The following is a 20,129-nucleotide window of genomic DNA, read 5'->3' as shown; positions in this document are numbered from 1 at the left end:
AAAGGCTGTTTTGATATGACATCTTTACCGTGACCTTCCATTCTTCTGAAAATGTAGTTACAGACCCATCTTTATAAAAAGCCATGATAGTCTCCTTTCTGAGCTTGTCTTTTAAAATAAATGCCCATTACTGAAGCTAGATAGATAGCATATTACATTAATAGGAAGATGAATGAATAAAAAATGTATTATTAACATCCCAGAATGCTTAAATCTAGGAAGAGATCATTTATTGTAGATATCTTTACACATTCTGGTAATGTTCCCATCTTCATAATGATGAATTAATTTCATCAAAAACAGTCTAATGGAATAGGGTACACTTTCAGTGTGGTGTCAAACCTTTCTCCGGTAAGACTGCATACTTCCCCTGGATGTATCAGCACTGAAAGCCAAGTTCCTTCTGCAGTGCACAGGAGCTGTAAACAAAAATAACAGAGGAACACAACTGGTGTTAACATGTGATTTGATTTTTTTCCCTGAACAACTTTTCTTATTATCTTCCAAGCTGAATGTAACTGCTGAGGTGAACATATTTGGGATGCTGAGAAGATCCCAATTTACAAATTTGCAGGCTTATTGAGTGACCAGTTCTACTACAGTTAAAGCATTAGACATTGACAGAATGGTGACAATTACTTCTGAAAACTTACACAGTTACTCATACCAACACTATATTCTTATGTTTTAATTTTTAACAAGACTTTTGATTTTAATTTTTAGCATAGCAGAAAAAATTGAGAGGAGGTAAGGTAAAAGGACACTTGCCAGAAAATTTCTCATCAGGAGGGAATGATTTGGTCATGATTTTGGAGGAATGGTTTTGTCTGACCTACTTGCTGTCTTGCTCCACCCTATTTGTATTCAGCAGATAAGAGGAGGAATGAGCAAAATTTAATGGTCTGAAATACACCGTCCGGAAGGAATTTTATTTCTGTGAGATTAAACAGTCACTAAATGCTTTCGCAGCTACTAGGGTATACCTGCTGCAATTTAACCACATAGAAACCATACAGATTTGCTGTGTTGTCCTTGGGGATGGGCAGTGGGGAGGGTCGGTTAGGTCTATCATAAATCTTCCCATGATTTGCCAGAAGGTGATACACCATTTACACCACTCCTGAGTTTTGCTGTCATTCCAAATCCTGAAAATCCGCTTTTCCTGTGAATCACTCCCACAGCATTCTCATTAATTTTCTTACTATTCAGTTTATTTTTCAAAAACACTTTATAACAAGTAAAAATTTCCCATGGGATTAATCCCTCCAAGTTGTCCACATCTCATTTTGAATATACCCAAATGATTGCAGAGGTCGTTTCCCCTTGGAACACGTTCTGTCAGCTCGTGATTTCCAGAGGCTACTCCACACTCTGTAATCATCAGTGTCTGAAGACTTACTCTTCTTTTCTCTTAAGAGTAGTTGCTATGTTACTCCTCTCTTAAGAGGTGCATTTCAATGGGACACTTACCGCCTGGATCCATACCAGCATACTAAGGCAGGCAGCCAATACTTTGTGCCTCCATAAGGAAATATATCTCTGGCTTCTTATGAATCTCCAGAGTGCATTTGTGTAATACTCAAATGCTTCAGTTCCAGAGGAAATTATGTAAAAGTGTGAGCCGATAGTCATTTTTATCAGTTTTTTCTTGCATAGGGAACTCTAAAGCTCTAAACCCCTGACTACCTCAAGGGATCAAATCGTCATCCCTGGATTTTCAGTCAGCACTTGCCTACTTCTGTGTAGGGATGACAAGCATATACTTGGGGAATATAATCTATGCTGTGTTTTATAGAAACATGTGAGTGAAACTGTACCTTTATTTACGACTACAAATGTACACTTATTTATGACCCCATGTTGTACATGAAATACGTAATGTTTTATACCCAGCTCTCTAATCATCGTAGTGGACACTGAACTGGAAACCTTAATTGAATTCCAGGACATTTCATTTTTTAACCCATAAGAAATTTTTTGCTTGCAGTTGCCATTTCATAAATGGCAGATAATCTGCTAGTATTGTACGAATCTTCACCTTCAGCTGCACTGCAGAATTAAATGTAACCCCTTTTTTTTATAAAAGGCTGATTTAAATCTAATTATTCAGTATTCCAAAGTCTCTGATAGTCCCACAGTGTTTACACCCTTGTTCCTGGGGAAAAGTGCAGCCTTACAATAGCAGAAGCTCTCAGTTGTTATCTCTCTAAGGGAGTGGGCATGTGTTCTCCTGAAAATTCTTCACCACAGAAAGCTTTCCCTGAGACAAGATTCCTGTTCAGCCCCTTCACACCTACTGAAAATATCAGGACAGTGTCATTGGCGTGTAAAGGTCGAAGGCTCTGTGGCAGGTCTCAGAGCATTTGTGCATGCCTCATTAGATGTAGTGACCTCTAACTGCACTAAGACTCCACCGAGGATTGTTCCTGCAGTTCGGAGGAATACTGTTTTGTTATTTTCTCCTTCCTTTAAATAAATGAAAGTGCACCGCTTCAAATTTGTTCTCCCAATGTTTTTTCAAAATATAGCTCTAAAACTGGAAGCAAATAAATTACATTTGCCTTAATTTTTAATTAGCTGAAAGTCATCACTGCAAATTGTGTCTTCCATTACAAAATAAAATAGTCAACTGCCAGGCCTGAAATAATTAAGCAATATATTATAATTAAGGAATTTAATTTTGATTTAATTATGATATATCATGCAACTTTTCTTCTGATTTAACTGACATTCATTGACAAAATGCTATAATACAAAGCAGCAGTAATGTTCACAGCTGATGGCTCTGCATGTTTTGCTTCATAGTATTTGGCGTTCATCAGAGCATATGGAAAAAGTCTTCTAGTCTAGAATAGCTGGCACATTACTTCATACTACACAAATTATGCACTACATGTTTTTCCCGATTGTTATTTTGGGAGGCAAGTGGAGAAATCTTCGCAGACATCGGACCGGAGCCAAAGTTCGTGGATATTAACTGGAATCTTTCCATCCACTTCGGTCTGCTTTAGCTAGTGAACTGCTCCCATGTTGTTCCAGGCATACAGATAAGACTGCATGCTTATGAAATATTTATGGAGCGGTATCATATACATATTCTGTGTCAACATCAACATGATTTTATATTAGGCTAGAGACTGTGAGGGCAAAGGCAGAAGCGATGGGCAGGCAGGGAATAATGCTTGGATAAAATTGCTGCGAAATACCCACCAAATTGCTTCTGCAGAACAAGGCCAGCCCCCTATTTAGTTAAAATCTTTTTAATCAGCTGACAGTAGTGGAGAACAGCTTCTATTCCAGACTACACTCGTGTGCAGACCCCAGCTTAATGACGAGAAAGACGAGGATGATTTCAAAAGCATCGTTATGCCCGCAGTCAGGTCTGCGCTTGCAGGTCGTCCTGACTGTGGGCTTGTAGAAGTAAAGTTGAAGGATGAAAAGCCAATCCTCATTGTGATTTAGCGATCTGAGCACTCTCAGCAACATTCACGAAAACAGTCACGTAAGGCAGGAAAGTTCATGATTCATCATGCTGCGTGCAGTCAGATGCTCGTATGCCCCTTTAATTTTGATGTGTTGCCTTTTTTTCTGATGATGATGTTTAAATCTCTCAGCAAAAAGTCAAAGGACAAATGTCTTTAGGGGCTGAAAGCAATTGTACACTCAGAGCAATAATGAATGTTTTTTATCTCTCAAACCCTCTCTTCCTCTGGTTTTCTGAAGAAAAACCAAGATGATTATTCAGATCAGTGATAGTTGGGATGCGGCAGAAAATCAGAACAATGTGTTCAAAACCAATGTAAACATTTCAGCCCGCCTTCTTGTGGCACTGAAATCGCTTTGTGCATCTCATCCCATCTTCACCCCACTGTCCCAAATTTCTCTGCTTTATAATGTACACCCAAGTAAAGGCTTTACAAAATGCCCATTAAAGAACATGAAATTAAAAAAATATGCTGATGTGGGATTATGTTTGTGGCAGCCTCTCAGATATGTCAATATGGCTGTGTTTAGATACCCTACAGATGCCGTAGCTTCATGAATGCACCAATGAGACATCTGAATAATTTAAGAGAATATTGTCAGTAGCAAATGTCACGCGAAATAACTGGAAGGAAAATTGCCTTCACAAAGTGAAGATAAAAATGGACGGATGCAAATCAATTTCTGTTCAATATACAACTTGCTTAAAGAGGAAAGAATAGATTATTACTTTGACAGGAAATCTTGAAGTGTTTTTATTATATCCTTAACACTTCATTTATTTTATATAGAAACTTTGGCTATGATCCACACCTCTGTACTCTCATAGAAAAATAATTCTGTAAATACTCTGTGAAATTTGCACATCGGGAGCGGTTATTACCCAATTGGTTTATACTTTCAAAACCGAAGAGCAAAATGTAAATCTACGTGAGAGTTTTACGGGAATTTTGAGGTTTCACATTCAGCAGTTCAAAATGCAACACCATTGGAGAAGAACTCTAAGCAATAAAACAATTCTGGCTGAAATTAACCCTGCAAAAGACTTTTCTCTCTTGGCTAATAAATATTTTATCATGAACATGAAGCAATATGCTGATGCAGTTGTATTTGCCCAGCTAGCATGAGCACCAAGTGATGTTCTGTCTGTTTAGTCTTTTATTGATGAGAGATCCATTTCAATGATTTAATTTTACCTCTTTTGGGGGGGATTGTGTCTTTCTTTTCTTCCAACAGCTTACCCAAGGGTTAAAATGGTGAGTGAAAGTCATCATGAGGCCCTGGCAGCACCGCCAGCTACCACTGTAGCAGCAGCACCTCCAAGTAACGTCACCGAACCAGCAAGTCCAGGAGGAGGGGGAGGAAAAGAAGATGCATTTTCTAAGTTAAAAGAGAAGTTCATGAATGAACTGAACAAAATTCCATGTAAGTAAAACTTGATTAAAAAGCTTCTGTTGGCAGACTAGAGTTCACTTGAAAATTTCTTCTTCTTTTTTATTTATGTAGACAGCATGCTAAATGTTTTACAGTCAAAAATAGAAAAATGAGAAGATAAGCCTGGCTTAGTAAACTCCTCATATTTAGTTGTAATAAAATTCATATATATATATATATATGATATTTGAGACTATTTCTGATATGTCAGGTTATCTCAGTTATTTTTACTGATCGATACTTGCTGAATCATCAGAACTGGAATGGCAGAACTACACATTGGCCGTGGGAACAGTAAACAAAATACTTCTTCACAGTAACACTTAAAGCTTCACTTTTGTGACAAATGTATGTAGGCATCTCACTTTAAAGTAAAATTTGGCCAGAACTCATAAATATTGAGGAAAATAAGGCAAAGTCTGTATTTTTAAGGGATTAGAAAATCTAGAGAAAGTGGGAAAAGGGCTTTTTTAACACAGAAATAGCTCTAATACATCAGTAAGGTGTGAAGATAGCCATGCTTTTCTCACTCAGTAGTTCTGTTAGCTCAGCCACTGGCCGTTGTTTGCATGAGCTCCAGTACCTATGCAGAACACTGTGATTGCGCCAGTAGATACTTACGTGAAATCAACAGGGTTAAACTCAGCAGGGTTCTTTCTGTCTGAGCTGGAAAGGATTGATTCAAACTTGAGGCCTCAGTTTGTTCACATTTGTAAAAAAAATATATGTATTAGCTTTTTGCTGCTGTTTCTGATGATACTGAGGCTTCAGAACCTGTTTGATATGTTTTAATATGCATTCATTTGCTGGTATTAAATGCACAGCTAATTCAACATTGTCGATATTTTTTCATATAATAAAGAAAAATATCATTTTTTGCTACTGACAGAAAACTTACCCAGTGACACCACCAAATAATTTTGACAGTTTTGTAGACGGGGAGGCAAAGTCTGTGTGTATATTTGTGTTTTAACAGCAGGCATTAGAGAGATGTTCAACCTCCAAGAATTTTTACTGCATGAGAATAAGTAAATGTAAAATATTATGAGGGAAGTACTTTAACATATGTAGGAGTTTTCCTTTTTAGAAGGTTATAATCTGTGTAAAGAAGTGTTGTGTGACTGATAAAGACAGATAACAAATTAGAATATTAATGGATTTTTTATCTCTGGAATGGATCTTGGCAATCTGGCAGATGAGGTTTTTGCAAAACTGATAGCAAACAGCCTTGCTCTGTCACTCGAAATTCTCACTTGCAAGACTAGAGGTGTTACGGTAGTAATAAGTCCATATGTCATTAGTTTGGTAATCTGCACAGTCCAGTGCAGACCATACTGACATGAAATTGCCTGATGATATCATGGGAAAAAACAAAAAAAGACACAAAGAACAAAGAAGCGGGGGGTAGGGGAGATGACACACATTGAGGGAGGTCAGCATTTGAAGCATTTCTCTTTTAATTTTTATCTCTCTGTGCTGTGTAAATGAGATAGATGACACTTTTTTGGTTTGGGGTTTTTTTTGAACTTTGATTTTAGCCTAGCAAAGGAGTGAATGGTTTCTAATAGGAGGAACTCTGTAGTTGGTAGGTCTAGGAAAAGGTCTCTAGATAGAATGGAATTTGGAATGCACTGCTGAGTACTTTTTTTAAAAAAGAATGAAAACAAGTTGAAAGTCCAGTCTGGAGAAACTCCAGACTGAAGAAGCTTTCCACATTGTACCGAATAGACCTTGCTGACAACACAGAACTTGGGAGGTGTGGCTGACACACCAGAGGGCTGTGCTGCCATTCAGCAAGCCTCAGACAGGCTGGAGAACTGGGTGGGGAAAAGTTGAATGAGATTTAACCTGGACAAGTGTAGGGTCTTGCATCTAGGGAAGAACAATCCCAGGTACCAGTATAGGCTGGGGACTGGCCTATTGGAGAGCAGTGTAGGTGAGAGGGACCTGGAGATCCTGATGGACAGCAGGATGACCATGAGCCAGCAATGTGCCCTCCTGGCTAAGAAGGCCAATGACATCCTGGGGTGTCTTAGAAGGGGTGTGGTTAGTAGGTGTACTCTGCCTTGCTGAGACCGCCCTGGAATATTGTGCCCAGTTCTGGGCTTCTTGGTTCAAGAAGGATATAGCACTCCTTGAAAGAGTCCAGCACTGGGCCACCAAGATGATTAAGAGAGTGGAACACCTTCCTTATGAGGAGATGGTGAGGGAGCTGGGCCTCTTTAGCTTAGAGGATACTGAGAGGTGACCTTATTAATGTTTATAAATATGTAAAGGGCAAAAGTCAGGATGATGGAGCCAGGCTTTTCTCAGTAATGGCAGCGATAGGACATGGGGCAATGGCTGCCAGCTGGAGCATGGGAAGTTCCATGTGAATGTAAGGAGGAACTTTTTCACTCTGAGGGTGATGGAGCTGCCCAGAGACATTGTGGAGTCTCCTTCTCTGGAGACATTCAAAACCCACGAGTGTGATTTAGTCTAGCTGATCCTCTTCTGGCAGGGGGTTTGGACTAGATGATCTTTCAAGGTCACTTCCAACTCCTACTGTTCTGTGATTTTTCTGTTCATGAAAAAAAACCCCAAAACCCTAGTTTTACATGATGAAAGTGCTTACTGAGGAAACTGTACTATGTGAGACAGCTTTTATTTATCATGAAATATATTATAGTATTTATAAAATGTGGTACCTTATGCTGATAGTGAGACCTGAACATATCACCCCTATTTTAGAAATCTGGCGTCTTATCCAAGATCTTGCAGTAATTTTGTATTGGAGAAATGAACCTGGGTAGTGACAAATGCCGTGCCAATTGTCTGCTCTCCTTCTGGAGGCTGCAGATGTGATTAGATCTTCCCAGCGTCTCTGTCAAATACTGGGACTGTTTACATGACATTCAGCTGTGTATGTATATTTATTTTTTTAATTTTGCCATTTCAAGAAGAAAGTTGAGTGTTCATTGTGCTACAGAAGGGCAACATGCTTGAGTGTGGGTTTTTTAAAATGTTTAAATATCAAGTAGGGCCATTGACATATTGAAGCATTATAGTTCCCAAATTACTTTTATTTTCCTCAATAAGAAATCCTACATGAATTGACTGCAATTGACAGGTCTATATGTGTTTCTCATTTACAAACACACAAACAGATCACCAAAGAAGTTTAAGTAGGCTGTCTCCCAAATATTTGGGGCAGGAAGGGAGAAGAGATTTTATTTCCCTATCAGAAGAATATAGCATTCCCTTATTATTTATTTGGTTTATGTCGGTATGGAGTTGTCAGCAAGGTGCTGTTAGCCTGTCACAAACTGAGAATTTAACTGTGATACAAAAGTTGTCAGACCTGACCTCTTATAACTGGTCGCAAATTTTGAGAATCTCTCTTAAAATAGAGCAGATGATTGTAAATTTGCTCCAACCAAATTGTTTCTGTAGTGCCTTCCTTGAAATTTGCTGCATGAGAGACAATAAAGAGGGTTAACGGGCCCCATTCAGGCAACACAGATACTTGAGTCTAAAAACACTTCCAAGACCATGAACCAGGTTTTTCCTTTGGTAGACTGAAGCTGAAGACCTGACCCTGAGTCTCACACCCAGCAGAGGAATGCCCTAATCAGCAAGTTGTCTAGCCTTTGTTCTCTCTCATTTAAAACTTCTGAAGGTCTCGTGTTCACCCCCACGTGACAGGGTTAATGAGAGGGTATTTGGGGTTTTTTTTTGTCAGTGCTCTGTCATCTGTGTGGGACAGGGAAATAATTAAATGTTTTAGTTGCTTCTGCCTAAGATGTCTGCACATGGGAAATAACCCTTCATGATTTAATGGATGTAGAAAAACGTAGAATATAAAAAGCTCACCTGAAATCAATGTGGTTCGAGTGACAAAAAGCCCAGCCATAGTAGGAGCTAATTGATACATAGCCTCCTTTTTTTCTATTTTTTTCACAGAATTGCATCATACCAAGTCATGCTTATAGAAAAGTAGCCAAAACCACACCCCTCTCCCCACTCAAATAGTGGAATACATGCTGACAAAGGTACAGCAAACTGCACCCAGCTGAATAAATACTGTTCCTTCTACGTGGCTTAGAATAGCAGTCATCTTTTTTAAATAATGTTGTGTAGGACACACAGAAATCACAAGTTAAACCCTCTAGACATATTTAACAAACTAAAAATATCAGGGTTCCCATTAAGATTTCACTTTGCAAAACTCCAAGAAAGGGTCTGTGCAATTTAAATGACACTGACGTTTCCCCCTGTAACAGAGAAGTTTTATTTTATCAAAAATGGATGAACTTAATAGAATGAGAAACTAAAAGTTACAAGAGGAACAGAGGGACCATTTGTATTAGTACACATTTATTACAGAAGTAGTGATACAATAGGTAAACCCAGTTAAATTTTTGATTGATACAGCCAGATATTCTGTTTTCTCATTGATTTGCATCTCCTGAAAGTAAAAGATACCCGACCTTTTGTGGCAGGGGAGCATGGGCTTCCAGAAACACACAAATCATTCAGAATGGTGATGTCCTAACATATATTTCTACTCTGGATAAAGCAAGTGGGATCATTTTATTACAATGAGTCATACAATTAAAGTGCAAAAATCCTGTAAGGTTACTGAGGCAGAACTGTGAAGAATTTTTTTTCTCCGTTATGTAAATCCCTGCATTTTGGTTGTGAGTGGCTGATTTGCATAATCACAGTACAGTTGTTTTTCTGTAACTGCACTGTGTATAAAAGTCACTCTATCTTAATTGGTTCTTATATCTTCCATCCCAATTTATCTTTAATCTGCAGAAATTTTAAGCTGTTTACCAGCAGGAGGGAAAAAAAAAAAAAAAGCACCATCTCTGCTTTTACACTTTGCATTTTAAACATAGTAATTCCAACACCTGAAAAAAGGGGTAAAACAAAAGCAGATAAAATGGCACTTACACTTCTGAAAACAAAATTGCATTACAAGACTTTCTAAGACATATCGATTCTTTCCTTCCTCCCTCTCACCGCTCTTCCATCTGTGCCTTTGTCTACAGCCCAGGAATGTAGCTGCTATACATTTACAGTAAGCAAGTTCTAGCAAGACTATGGGAATGCGAGACAGCAACAGCTCTTGGGCAGAGGTTTTAAATGCCAAGATACTGATGTTAACCATGCAAAAATAAAACTTAACCTCAATCAGCATTAGTTTACTTAATTAAGCACCTTCGTAAAAGCAGAGTGATCTTGATATGTTTCCTATGTGTCTCCCTGTATGAGCAGAAGACCTTGTTCTGCCAGTAAGGTAAATAAAAGAGTAAAAATCCAATAAAATCCCAGCATACATCTGACTGAATAATGGTACTCTGTTAAGGCTTCTCATATAATCCCAAACAGCTGTAATACTGAATGCACTGAGTCCAGAATACTGTCTTTCACTCTTTAATAACAAGTTATTGCGTACTTCTAATGCTCTTTCCCATCTTACATTGAAATTGGATAAAAAATTACATTTCCATACCAACCTTTTTCCAAAATGTTTGGCTGGCTTGCAACTCCATTTGGCCTCAATAGCTGGTGCTCAAAACCCCCTAAATTTGATTCATCAAATACAACTGACTGATAATCCCCCAAACCAGGAGCTCAGAACTGTGTGGTGTTTCAGGCTGAAACCCGATGGTCTGTGCAGGTTTCTTTCACATTCTGTTTGCAGATATTCAGAGAAAGGTTTATTCATCTCTCCTCGCCTTAGTGAGTAACTGTCAAAACAAAACGGGACTGGAGGCTATAGTGGAAACAGTAATAAAATATGTAACAATAACTGCAAGACTGAGGTCTAGGTTAATTCTAAATAATAGTTTAGTAAGCCAGAGTAAAGACTTGTGGATATATTGGGGTAAATTAACAAATAAAATAAGTCTGGCTTTATATGTTTAAGCCACTTAAGTTGAAGTTTCAGCCTTCAGCAGCCATCCTAAATGGACCTCATCATTTCTTTCTCCTTGCTGGTCTCGCTTTTCTTCCCTTCTGCCTTTCTTGACTGACCAGCTGAGGTTGCATTAAGAGTTCTTACTACCTTCTATCAGAGGCAATAAATTAATTTCTTAATTTTTCATTCTTATTTGTCATCAAGATTAGCAAGGTGATATTATTTAATTTTATCTCTTATTAGAAAATTGAGGATTTTTTGCATGGGGGTCTTCCTGAAATTTAATTTTTATTGAGCTGCCAGCTTGATCGTCTACAGAAAATAATTTCAGGTTGTTCATTTCACTGCTTCTCTTAATGGTTCCTGGAGTACAAATCTTAATGGCACAGGGAAGAGAGGGCACATTCTTTTTGAAGTTCATAAAAAGAATCAAAACGCTGATAATGTAACGCTTACAGATTTAAAAACCAGTTTAATCAAGAGAGACAAATAACATAAAATCACAGTAGAGTTCTCACCAATACTTGTTTGTATTTCCATGGCACATGCCAGTGTTTGTCCCTGCCTAAGATCTTAGGTTAGCTCAGAAAAATAGGCTTTGTTTCAGAGACCTTCCTTTTGAAATACCAGGCAAGGAATAGCTGCCTGCCTGCAGAAAATGAGGACTATGTATACCATATGTTCAGAGAGAGAGAGTTACGTACACACATGTATTTGTCAATAAAATAAGCAGTCATCTCAGTTTAGGAACAGTCTGACATTGGCAAACTGTATTTAGGTATCCTGTCAAAGAAGACTTGGAGAAGTAGAGATTTAGAGTAGAATAAAGAAAGAAGTTTCTTGATGTTTAGGAAAGTCTGAAGTATAGCGCTGGAAGAAGAGCGAAGGCACAAATTAAAGTCTTCTTGTTTTCCTTCCTATCATCAAATCATTGGCAGTTGCTCATGCCAAACAAACGCGTGCAGCTTTGCACTGGGGAACAGGGGAAATCAGTAACGAAGATTTGTTTTGGAACACAGAACAAGTACAAGAAAGAGTTATTAGAGTACAAGGTGGCGGGGACGGGGAGGGGGAAGAGGGGGGGTGTGAAATCTGTTTCTAAATTACAGAATCACAGAATCATAGGGGTTGGAAGGGACCTCGAGAGATCGTCGGGTCCAATCCCCCACCAAAGCAGCTCCCTAGCTGATATCGCACAGGGAGGCATCCAGACGAGTCTTGAATATCTCCAGAGAAGGAGACTCCACAACCTCCGTGGGCAGCCTGTCCCAGGGCTCTGTCACCCACACTGTGTAAAAGTTCTTCTGCATGTTGGTGCAGAACTTCCTGTAGTTATTTAAATGCAAATCTCTGATAACTTAGTTTCTTCCTGAAGCCTCCAGCCCAGGGTTCTGTTTTGTGGTGGCTTGACCTGGGCTGGAGGCCCAGTGCCACCAAAGCCACTCTATCACACCCCTCCTCAGCTGGTCAGAGGAGAGAAAATCTAACAAAAGGCTTGGAGGTCAGAATAAGGACAAGGAGAGATCATTCACTAATTACCATCATGGGGCAAAACAGACTCAACTTAGGAAAATCAATCTTTGAATTTATTACTAAGTAAAACATAATAGAGTATTGAGAAATAAAACCAAATTTTAAATCACCTCCCCCCCATGCCTTCCTTTATCCAGGGCTTACCTTTGCTCCCAATTTCTCTGCCTCCTCCCCCTGAGCATCAGAGGGGGACAGGGAATGGCAGTTGCAGTCATCCTTCCTCCTCAGCAGGAGGACTCCTCACACTCTTCACCTGCTCCAGCATAAGAGACAGTCCTACATGAACTTCTCCAACATGAGTCCTTTCTACAGGGACTGCAGTTCTTCACAAAATGTACCAGTATGAGTCCCTTCCATGGGGTGCAGACCTTCAGGACCAGACTGCTCCAGCATGGGCTACTCACTCCATGGGCTGTAGGTTCTGCCAGGAGCTTGCTCCAGCACAGGCTTCCTACAAGGTCACAGCCTCCTTTGTGGACCCCTGCTCCAGCACGGGGTCCTCCATGCACTGCAGGTGAAACCTCTACTTCTTATCATCGTCTGTGGGCTGCAGGGGGACAACCTGCTTCACCATGGGCTGCTCCATGGGCTGCAGGGGAATCTCTCCTCTGGCACCTGGAGCACCCCATTTTCCCCCTTCTTCACTGACCTTAGTGTCTGCAGAGTTTCTCACACCTTCTCACTCCTGCCTCTAGCTGAAAATTCTGATGCTCCTTTTTTCATTTCCTTCTTAAATACGTTATCACAGTGGCGCTACCGCCATCGCTGACTGACTTGGCCTTGGTCATCAGCAGGTCTGTCTTGAAGCCATCTGATATTGGCTCTTTCAGACCTAGGGGAAACTACTAGCAGCTTCTTACAGAAGCCACCCCTGTAGCTGCTTCACTACTAAAACCTGGCCATGCAACCTCAAACCAAGTAATTTCACTGGAACCTCAGAAATTATTTTTTTTTTTCTTAAAGAAAAGTTTCTAGATCACCTGCTGATGGGGAAAAGCTTTGAAAATACTACCCATGCACATTCACATGACACAAAAATCACGAGACAAAGAAAAACAATTCAACTCTGTTACTTTATAAATTCATAATTTGAAAACACCTTTGTTATTTTTAAGAGACCAGCATATTTTGAATAATTGAAATTAGGAGTCCTGAAAAATACAGCTTTTAAATCCAAATATCTAAGTAGATACTTGAGCTAGCACAAGCTGCTCTAGTATGTCCCAAAGGTTCTGCTGCAGACCGTAGCATGATCCAGCTTCATCCAGCACCAGCAAGCACACATGCTCACCAGGAGGTTACACATCTCTGATCAAAGCAAGTGCAACCCACACATCTGACACACTTGGTTCTGAGAGAGGACTGATCTTATCCCTATTCTGACCACTTTCTTGGCTCCTTCTACAAGCTGAGGAGAAAAGGAGAAATCAGAAGAGCAGAATCCAACAACTTGAACCAGGGCACCAGCTGCAGCACTTTCCATCCCCAGCACAGGGGGAGCCTGTCACAGGCTAAACCCACGTCCTCTTCTACAGCACCTTGAGAAGGCACTGTCACATCAAGGGAAATACTGTCTCTTAGCCAGAAGCACACAGGGAGTGTAACCTCAGCATCAAAGAGAATTGTACCTTATTGATTACCTGTCTCTGAAACATCATTTTCCAAAACAGCAGTGGGGTTTGAGTTGTGCAATCTGAAAGAAGGGGTGGGAGAAGTAAGTTCTCCTGTGAAATACGCAATATCAAGGACATTTCAGCAAAATAGAAGAAAACAAAAAAAACATTCAGATTAATTAAGTTTTACAGTCATGGGGATGAAAATCATCTTTAGCAGAAACAGGCATGAGCAACTAACTTTGGTTTGGTGACAGGGTTTTAACAAGGGGTGTCAGAGCACCCCCAAGGGTCTCCTCTAGCATATCACTGTGATTATTATTTTATATGTTACAACGACTCTGGTAGGTATTTTATTGCACTATAGATATGTCAAGTTGTGCCGGTGCCTTATAAATAGAGTAGAGAATTCAATTTAGAAGCAGAAAACTGAACATGGTTGCTGGCTTCCTTTCAGTACTGGGAATGTATCTTAAAATTTCATTACTTTGTGTGAGGGAAAGTGCACTAAAATTATGTTTACATGCATAAAATAAACACAATCTTTGTTAGGTTTTTTTCCAACTTACCTGCAGATAAAGTGTCTACAGAAATTACCCATTATCTGTTATAATTCAGTTTGTAATCTTGCTCTGAAAATGCTCTATAAAGAGAGTTCATGGAACAATTGTTCTGAACTTAAAATTGAGAATACATTTAAAGATTGATTCTCAGCAGCGTACCGCGTGAAAGAAAAAAAGCACTTGGGACTATGGTTAATAGATTTGCTTCTGAAAAGTATGGTATAAATGGGCAATGAAAATATAGGAATTACTGTTAAGATTGATATTCCATCCTTAGCTCAGGTACTTGTGCCTACGCACTGTGGCAAGCTAGAAGATATTCTCTTGCATTTTTATAAGAACCAAGAGTACATAATGAAGCCTCTGTAATTCTGAGGTACTGCTGTAAGTTGGCAAAGATGCTGAATAGAATGTCATTCTTTGTTGTTATTGTTAACTATTCCACTTAGAGCTGGGTGAGTTTGCTGCTGAGAATTGCCCAAACTAGTCTTCCCTGAGGGATTACAAGTCCCTGTAGGTCTATAGCATCCTTTCTTGCGCTCCTTTTATCTTTTTAGCCTTGGCTTGTATTTCAAGCGAGATCTTGAACTGGTCTAGATCTGAAAATCCCTACTTCTTCCACAACGCAGAGCCAGTTTGCAAGAGCTGTGGAGGTGGCCTCAAATCTTCAGAAGGATCTTGGGTAGGTAGACTTTGCTCTGGCTTCACAGAAGGAAGCTGTGCTGCTGAACTTGAATGACTGCCTCATGAAGGCTGAGTTCCAGCTGGCAGCTGAGCGAGCCATCTGCCTACTCCTGTGCAGGTTTCTGAATCTGAATCTAATCTTAATTATCAACTTCAGCAAGAGCTCCCTAATTTGCTCACAGCCCCTATATCATCTGGGGGCATGTTTCAGTACTGTAGCTGGCACTGTTTCCCTATTGCAGCAAGAGCCGTCAGAATGAAAGATGAGGTTTGTCCTTTCAGATGGGAAAGGCATTTCAACCCACATCTAAAAAGGAGCTCCAGAAATGTTCAGGGTTTCTACACTTAGCTTTTAGGAACCAGGCTTCAGGAGTCAGAGTCACAGACATGAGTTAAGTGCTTTGGTTTGGAACATCACAGGAACAGGAGGCCCGGGTTTATCCAGAAGGAAAAACGGGAGCGAGATGTGTCTGAAATGGTACTGGTCTCACAGACTTTGATACCTAGGAAGAGCCCTAGGTTAGCCTCTTAGACTGATTCATAGCCTTAAAACACTTTCCCCAGACTTAGAGACTTGATTTCTCTTACTTTGGGAGAGATTGGTTCACTCTCTGCTGTCAATGTACGATCTGATGCAGAGCAAGGGAACTAACTGGACTGGAGTCATGGCTGAAGGACAGCATGTGCATTTTGCTGTGAAATGCCATTGGACAAAATAAGCAAAGAGCACTGGGTATTTCAGGGTTCTACTCTTAAACAAATGTCCCATATTAGGCTACAGAGCCTGACCCCAAGAGTCCTGCATTTCTTACCTAGCTGTTCCTGCAGGAAAGGTAGATCCGAGTATGTTTTCCAACTTTATCCCTTGATTTCCTTTATTCTCAGGAAGGTAAGGAACTCAGCTATTTCAGGCTGCCTCCTGAATAATATTCCTTCACCTTTGCTGGCAGCTCCCATGTTGACAGTTTGAAGCAGCCACACAAACCATTTGTTTGACACGGTGGAGTGTAGGGGTGCAAGTTCCTTGAAGAGAAAGGGAGGAAGGGTATCCTGAAGCTGGTGAGCTGTCAGTAGGATTGAAAGTCATTTTCACATGAGAAGCTTTCTCACCCTAGAGCTCTGTCAGGACCATCCCCCATATAGCCATACCCCAGTAGGGAGAAAACCTCCAGGACTAAGACAGGCATTAGATTTTTTTTTTGGTTTTTTACTGTAAAAAGTTCACAGAAAGGCAGTACATTCTTCATGCAGTCAACCATGTTGATAATAATTGTTATAGCTTTCTTACAGATATTTTATGATCCTTCCTTACCAGAGTTCATTGAATCTTCTGTTTCCTTTCTGTGTAATTTCATTTATGTATTTATCAACACTTTTGTCCTAGCCAGAACTCACATGAAAAAACTGGCACAAGTAATATACTTGCTAACCCAACATTCAGACTTGTTTCTTTAGCTTTCAAGCCTCACTTCTCTCCCAAAGTCAGCTATTTTATCATGTTTTCTAAGACCTCAGTACCCCATTTTCAGCCAACAGCTGCCCTAAGCTGGGATATAGCATTTCAGGTCTCAGCCCCGGACTTACTTATTTGTTTGTAATATCTCATGGGTGCAGATTTACTTGCAGCGTAGGCAAGGGAAGGACAGATGAAGATAGGGCAAGCTTACTATTCATAAATTTCAGTCTAGTGTAGCATTTTAGATTACAACTCGATGATGGTAATCACTTTATAGAAAACTGTTCCAGAATAGCAATTTCTAAACTCTCTTGCCTCATGAAATATTTATCGACGAGTGTTAAGTCACAGGACAGAGAGATGCTCAGGACAACAGAAAATAATATGGGTGGTGGAGAGGACCAGTGGACAAACAAGAAAGCTTAATGTTACCTGGACTTGTGGCATAACATTAATGCTGATAACATGGCATGAAAATAAGTCAAAATTGACTTGAATATCCTGCAACAGCCATGCATTTATTTAACAGTGATTGTATGGTACAAAAATACTTCAGCACACTGCTTTTCTTGATATAAATATAGGTGTGTAGGAAGAGACAAAATGGAGGAGGGAACCTATTTGCAAAAATCTTTTATCAGTTCAGTTAATGCTTTCACTGAAGTGTTTAAACTGCAACATCCTTGATTTGCAACAGCTAATTTTTGTCAGGAACCTGCAGACAGCTGGGCTTTGATTCTGCAAAGTGCATGGGTCTGTCCAACATCATTGCTACTTCTCACTGCCACCTAGAATAAGATAACTAGATATAATTTTATAATTATAATGATAAGAGGCACTTTTATTCTGTTGAACCGAATATTTATCCCGGTGGGTCCTGGTAGAAGAGGAACAGAAAACATGTCCTGTTTAAAATCAAAACAACCAATGCCCTACATTGTGTCCACATTAGGTAAAATAATTTGTGATACCAAATCCCTGATGGCAGAGTAACACTAGCTGAACGCTGCAGTGCAGGATGGGTGCAAACTGGTGAACAAGTTCTTTCTTGTTTTCTAGTCCTGTTCATGACTGACATACAGAACTCCTCTAAATAACATTAAAGGCAACAGAAGTACTTTCTTACTTGATAGAGCCATGCAAGTATAACCTAGGTGTCCAGATTGAGTTCAGGTACTGAAATGATAGACAGCAGGTTTTAGAATTCCAAGAGGTTTAATCCAGTAAAGTATTTAAATGTGTACTAACCTTTAAGCTCCTGAATAGTGCATCGAATTAAATTTGTTACACACAAGTGGTTTGAAGGATCAAGACTGTAAACACTTAGATTTCTAATACACACTGCAATTTACCTGATGAACTGCTACATTAATTTATATCTTAATGTAAATTAATTTTACTTTAGCTATGGTTGTTTTAAAAGTTTGTAACTCCACAAGTGAAGTAATTTTCGAGACATAACATGCACATACATGGTGGCAGTAGCCAATTTCTTTTCAGACCTTCATAAATCCCAGTGTAATCTTTTTTTTACCTTCCATTTCATTTTAGTATGCTGCTTGCTGAGAGTTGTACCCTCTTCTGTCACATGGCTTATTATCACAACACACATTTTCATGATTGTTGTCAAAAAAAGACAGCATTTTGGGCAGTTGTTTAGTTTAAATGATCAGTAGAGTGCTACTTTGAGATCATTTGGGATGGGAATGGGGGGGACACATACTGAAATTTTCCAGTGGAAACCATTGGAAGAATGTAATTATCTCACTTGGGATTTGGGCCAACCCTGCAAACATCCAATTTCCACAAAAGTGATTGAGGTTCTTTCCATTTAGTTTAATGAGAGTTGGATGGGGCTGCAAGGCATTACAATCCTTTTGGGAAAATCCCAGGGGATCTTTCATCACCACAAAAGCCGAGGACGTTGGTTTTATGCTTCCTCCAAAGTACAGCAGCCCTCGCATCAGCGTGTCTCCACCACTGTTCCTCAGCATTTCTAGCTCAGGGGGAAGCAGGCCACCACGGTGCTGCTTTCTGTGCCTGAGAGAGATCCAGCATAGTGGCAGATGATGTTGTTCAGCATTCTTCTGGGTTTAGGTCATCCATGAGCTTTAGTGAATTGTTCAGCTGTTTGGTGGGTGAATTGGAGTGCTGTGGCAATGAGCAGGGAGCAGATGCGGTGCCTCCCGAATTCCTCCCTCCTTTAGCTTCAGCACTGAGAAGTCAGCATCAAGCTCTCACAGAGTTCAAGACTTTTACAGTGACTGGACCTCAGCAGTACTTGCAGACAAAATTATGGGGTTGCCTCCAGTGATACTGATAGTTACCTGTTTGGGCAGGCTTCTTTGATCTTTCCTCTTGTACCAGGGGAATTATAAAGTGCCAGGATTATTATCAGTCAGGTTTGCTACAATGGATCACTTAATAGATTAACAAGTGCCATAACACCTCTCTTTCAAACTTGGTTTTGCTTTGCTTTGCTTTGGTTTCTGTAAGAGGTAAAGGCAAGCTGTAACACACTTAGATCAAAATAGGACTAAAATAAATTATGTCCATGCTTATAGTTGTAGGTAAGTGTACTTCCTGTCCAGTTCCCAAACTTAATGAGGCTGCACCCAAATTGTGAAGGTGTTGAGTTACAGCAGTTAATTACGCATTCAGCATCGTCAGAATAAGGGTGGGGAGCCACTGCAAGACTGAAGTGTCAGTGAGGATTCTTGATGTAGCAAAAGAATGCTGATATTCCCAGCTTTCCCATAGTGTTTTAGGAGGGGGGGATGCCAGTATTGTGTTTGCTCTGACATTTTAGGGGTAGAGAATTGGGAGCTGTAGAATATCTATGATCCTGTCCTGATGCTAGGTGAACTTAAAATTGCCTTTTCTAAGGTAAAAAAGTAAAATAAAACATCAGCGACTCTTTCTCCAAGAAGATGCAACACTTACTTCCAGCAGACAGATGAGCATTAATGAGAGTATATGTCTTTGCACTCTCCATGTCAATAGGTCTGATGGTCTGAGAATTACTATTGCAGAGTATTTTGACGAGATGTATGGCATGTGAGCAGTAGAGGTCACGTCTGTGATCTGAAAGGAAACAGTAACCCATTTGTGACTTACAAATCCAGTTCTTCTCACCATTTTTCATCTACTGCCTCTTTCCCTTACTTTTTCCTGGTTCACTCATCACAGAGCATCTTCTCACGTTTACACTTTCTGCCTCACCAGGAAAAAAAGAGTTTTGCCATTCTAAGACTTTAACTGAGGATACAGTTATGGGAGGAAAGAGGAAAGTTAAAACCCCTGAAATTTTTTTTGACATATGGCTGAGAGAGGCATAAGGCTCGCTGCCAGTGCTAGTCTCTCCTCTGTTCTCCAGGCTGTTTGTCTGCCATAGGATACTTCTGAAGAAAAAGAATAAATACGAAACAATATTTCTCTACCTTTCCCTCTACTTC

The 20,129-nt window shown here is 39.9% G+C and overlaps 1 protein-coding gene across 2 annotated transcripts in view; it reads left to right on the top strand.

The window, feature by feature from the left end:
- Positions 1–4,736: 4,736 nt before the first annotated feature.
- Positions 4,737–20,129, top strand: part of SYT1 (synaptotagmin 1) — a gene marked incomplete at both ends in the record, with an annotated part of 130,437 nt that continues 115,044 nt past the window's right edge. For both annotated transcript variants that reach the window (XM_084272070.1, XM_084272069.1), the window contains one exon: positions 4,737–4,908. In XM_084272070.1, the coding sequence (XP_084128196.1) occupies positions 4,737–4,908 (172 nt within the window). The remainder of the gene's footprint in view (positions 4,909–20,129) is intronic.

This window comes from Gallinula chloropus, assembly GCF_964237585.1.
Source record: "Gallinula chloropus genome assembly, chromosome: 1".
In the NCBI taxonomy this organism is placed as follows: domain Eukaryota; kingdom Metazoa; phylum Chordata; class Aves; order Gruiformes; family Rallidae; genus Gallinula; species Gallinula chloropus.
This window is presented reverse-complemented; position numbering and strand designations above follow the sequence as displayed.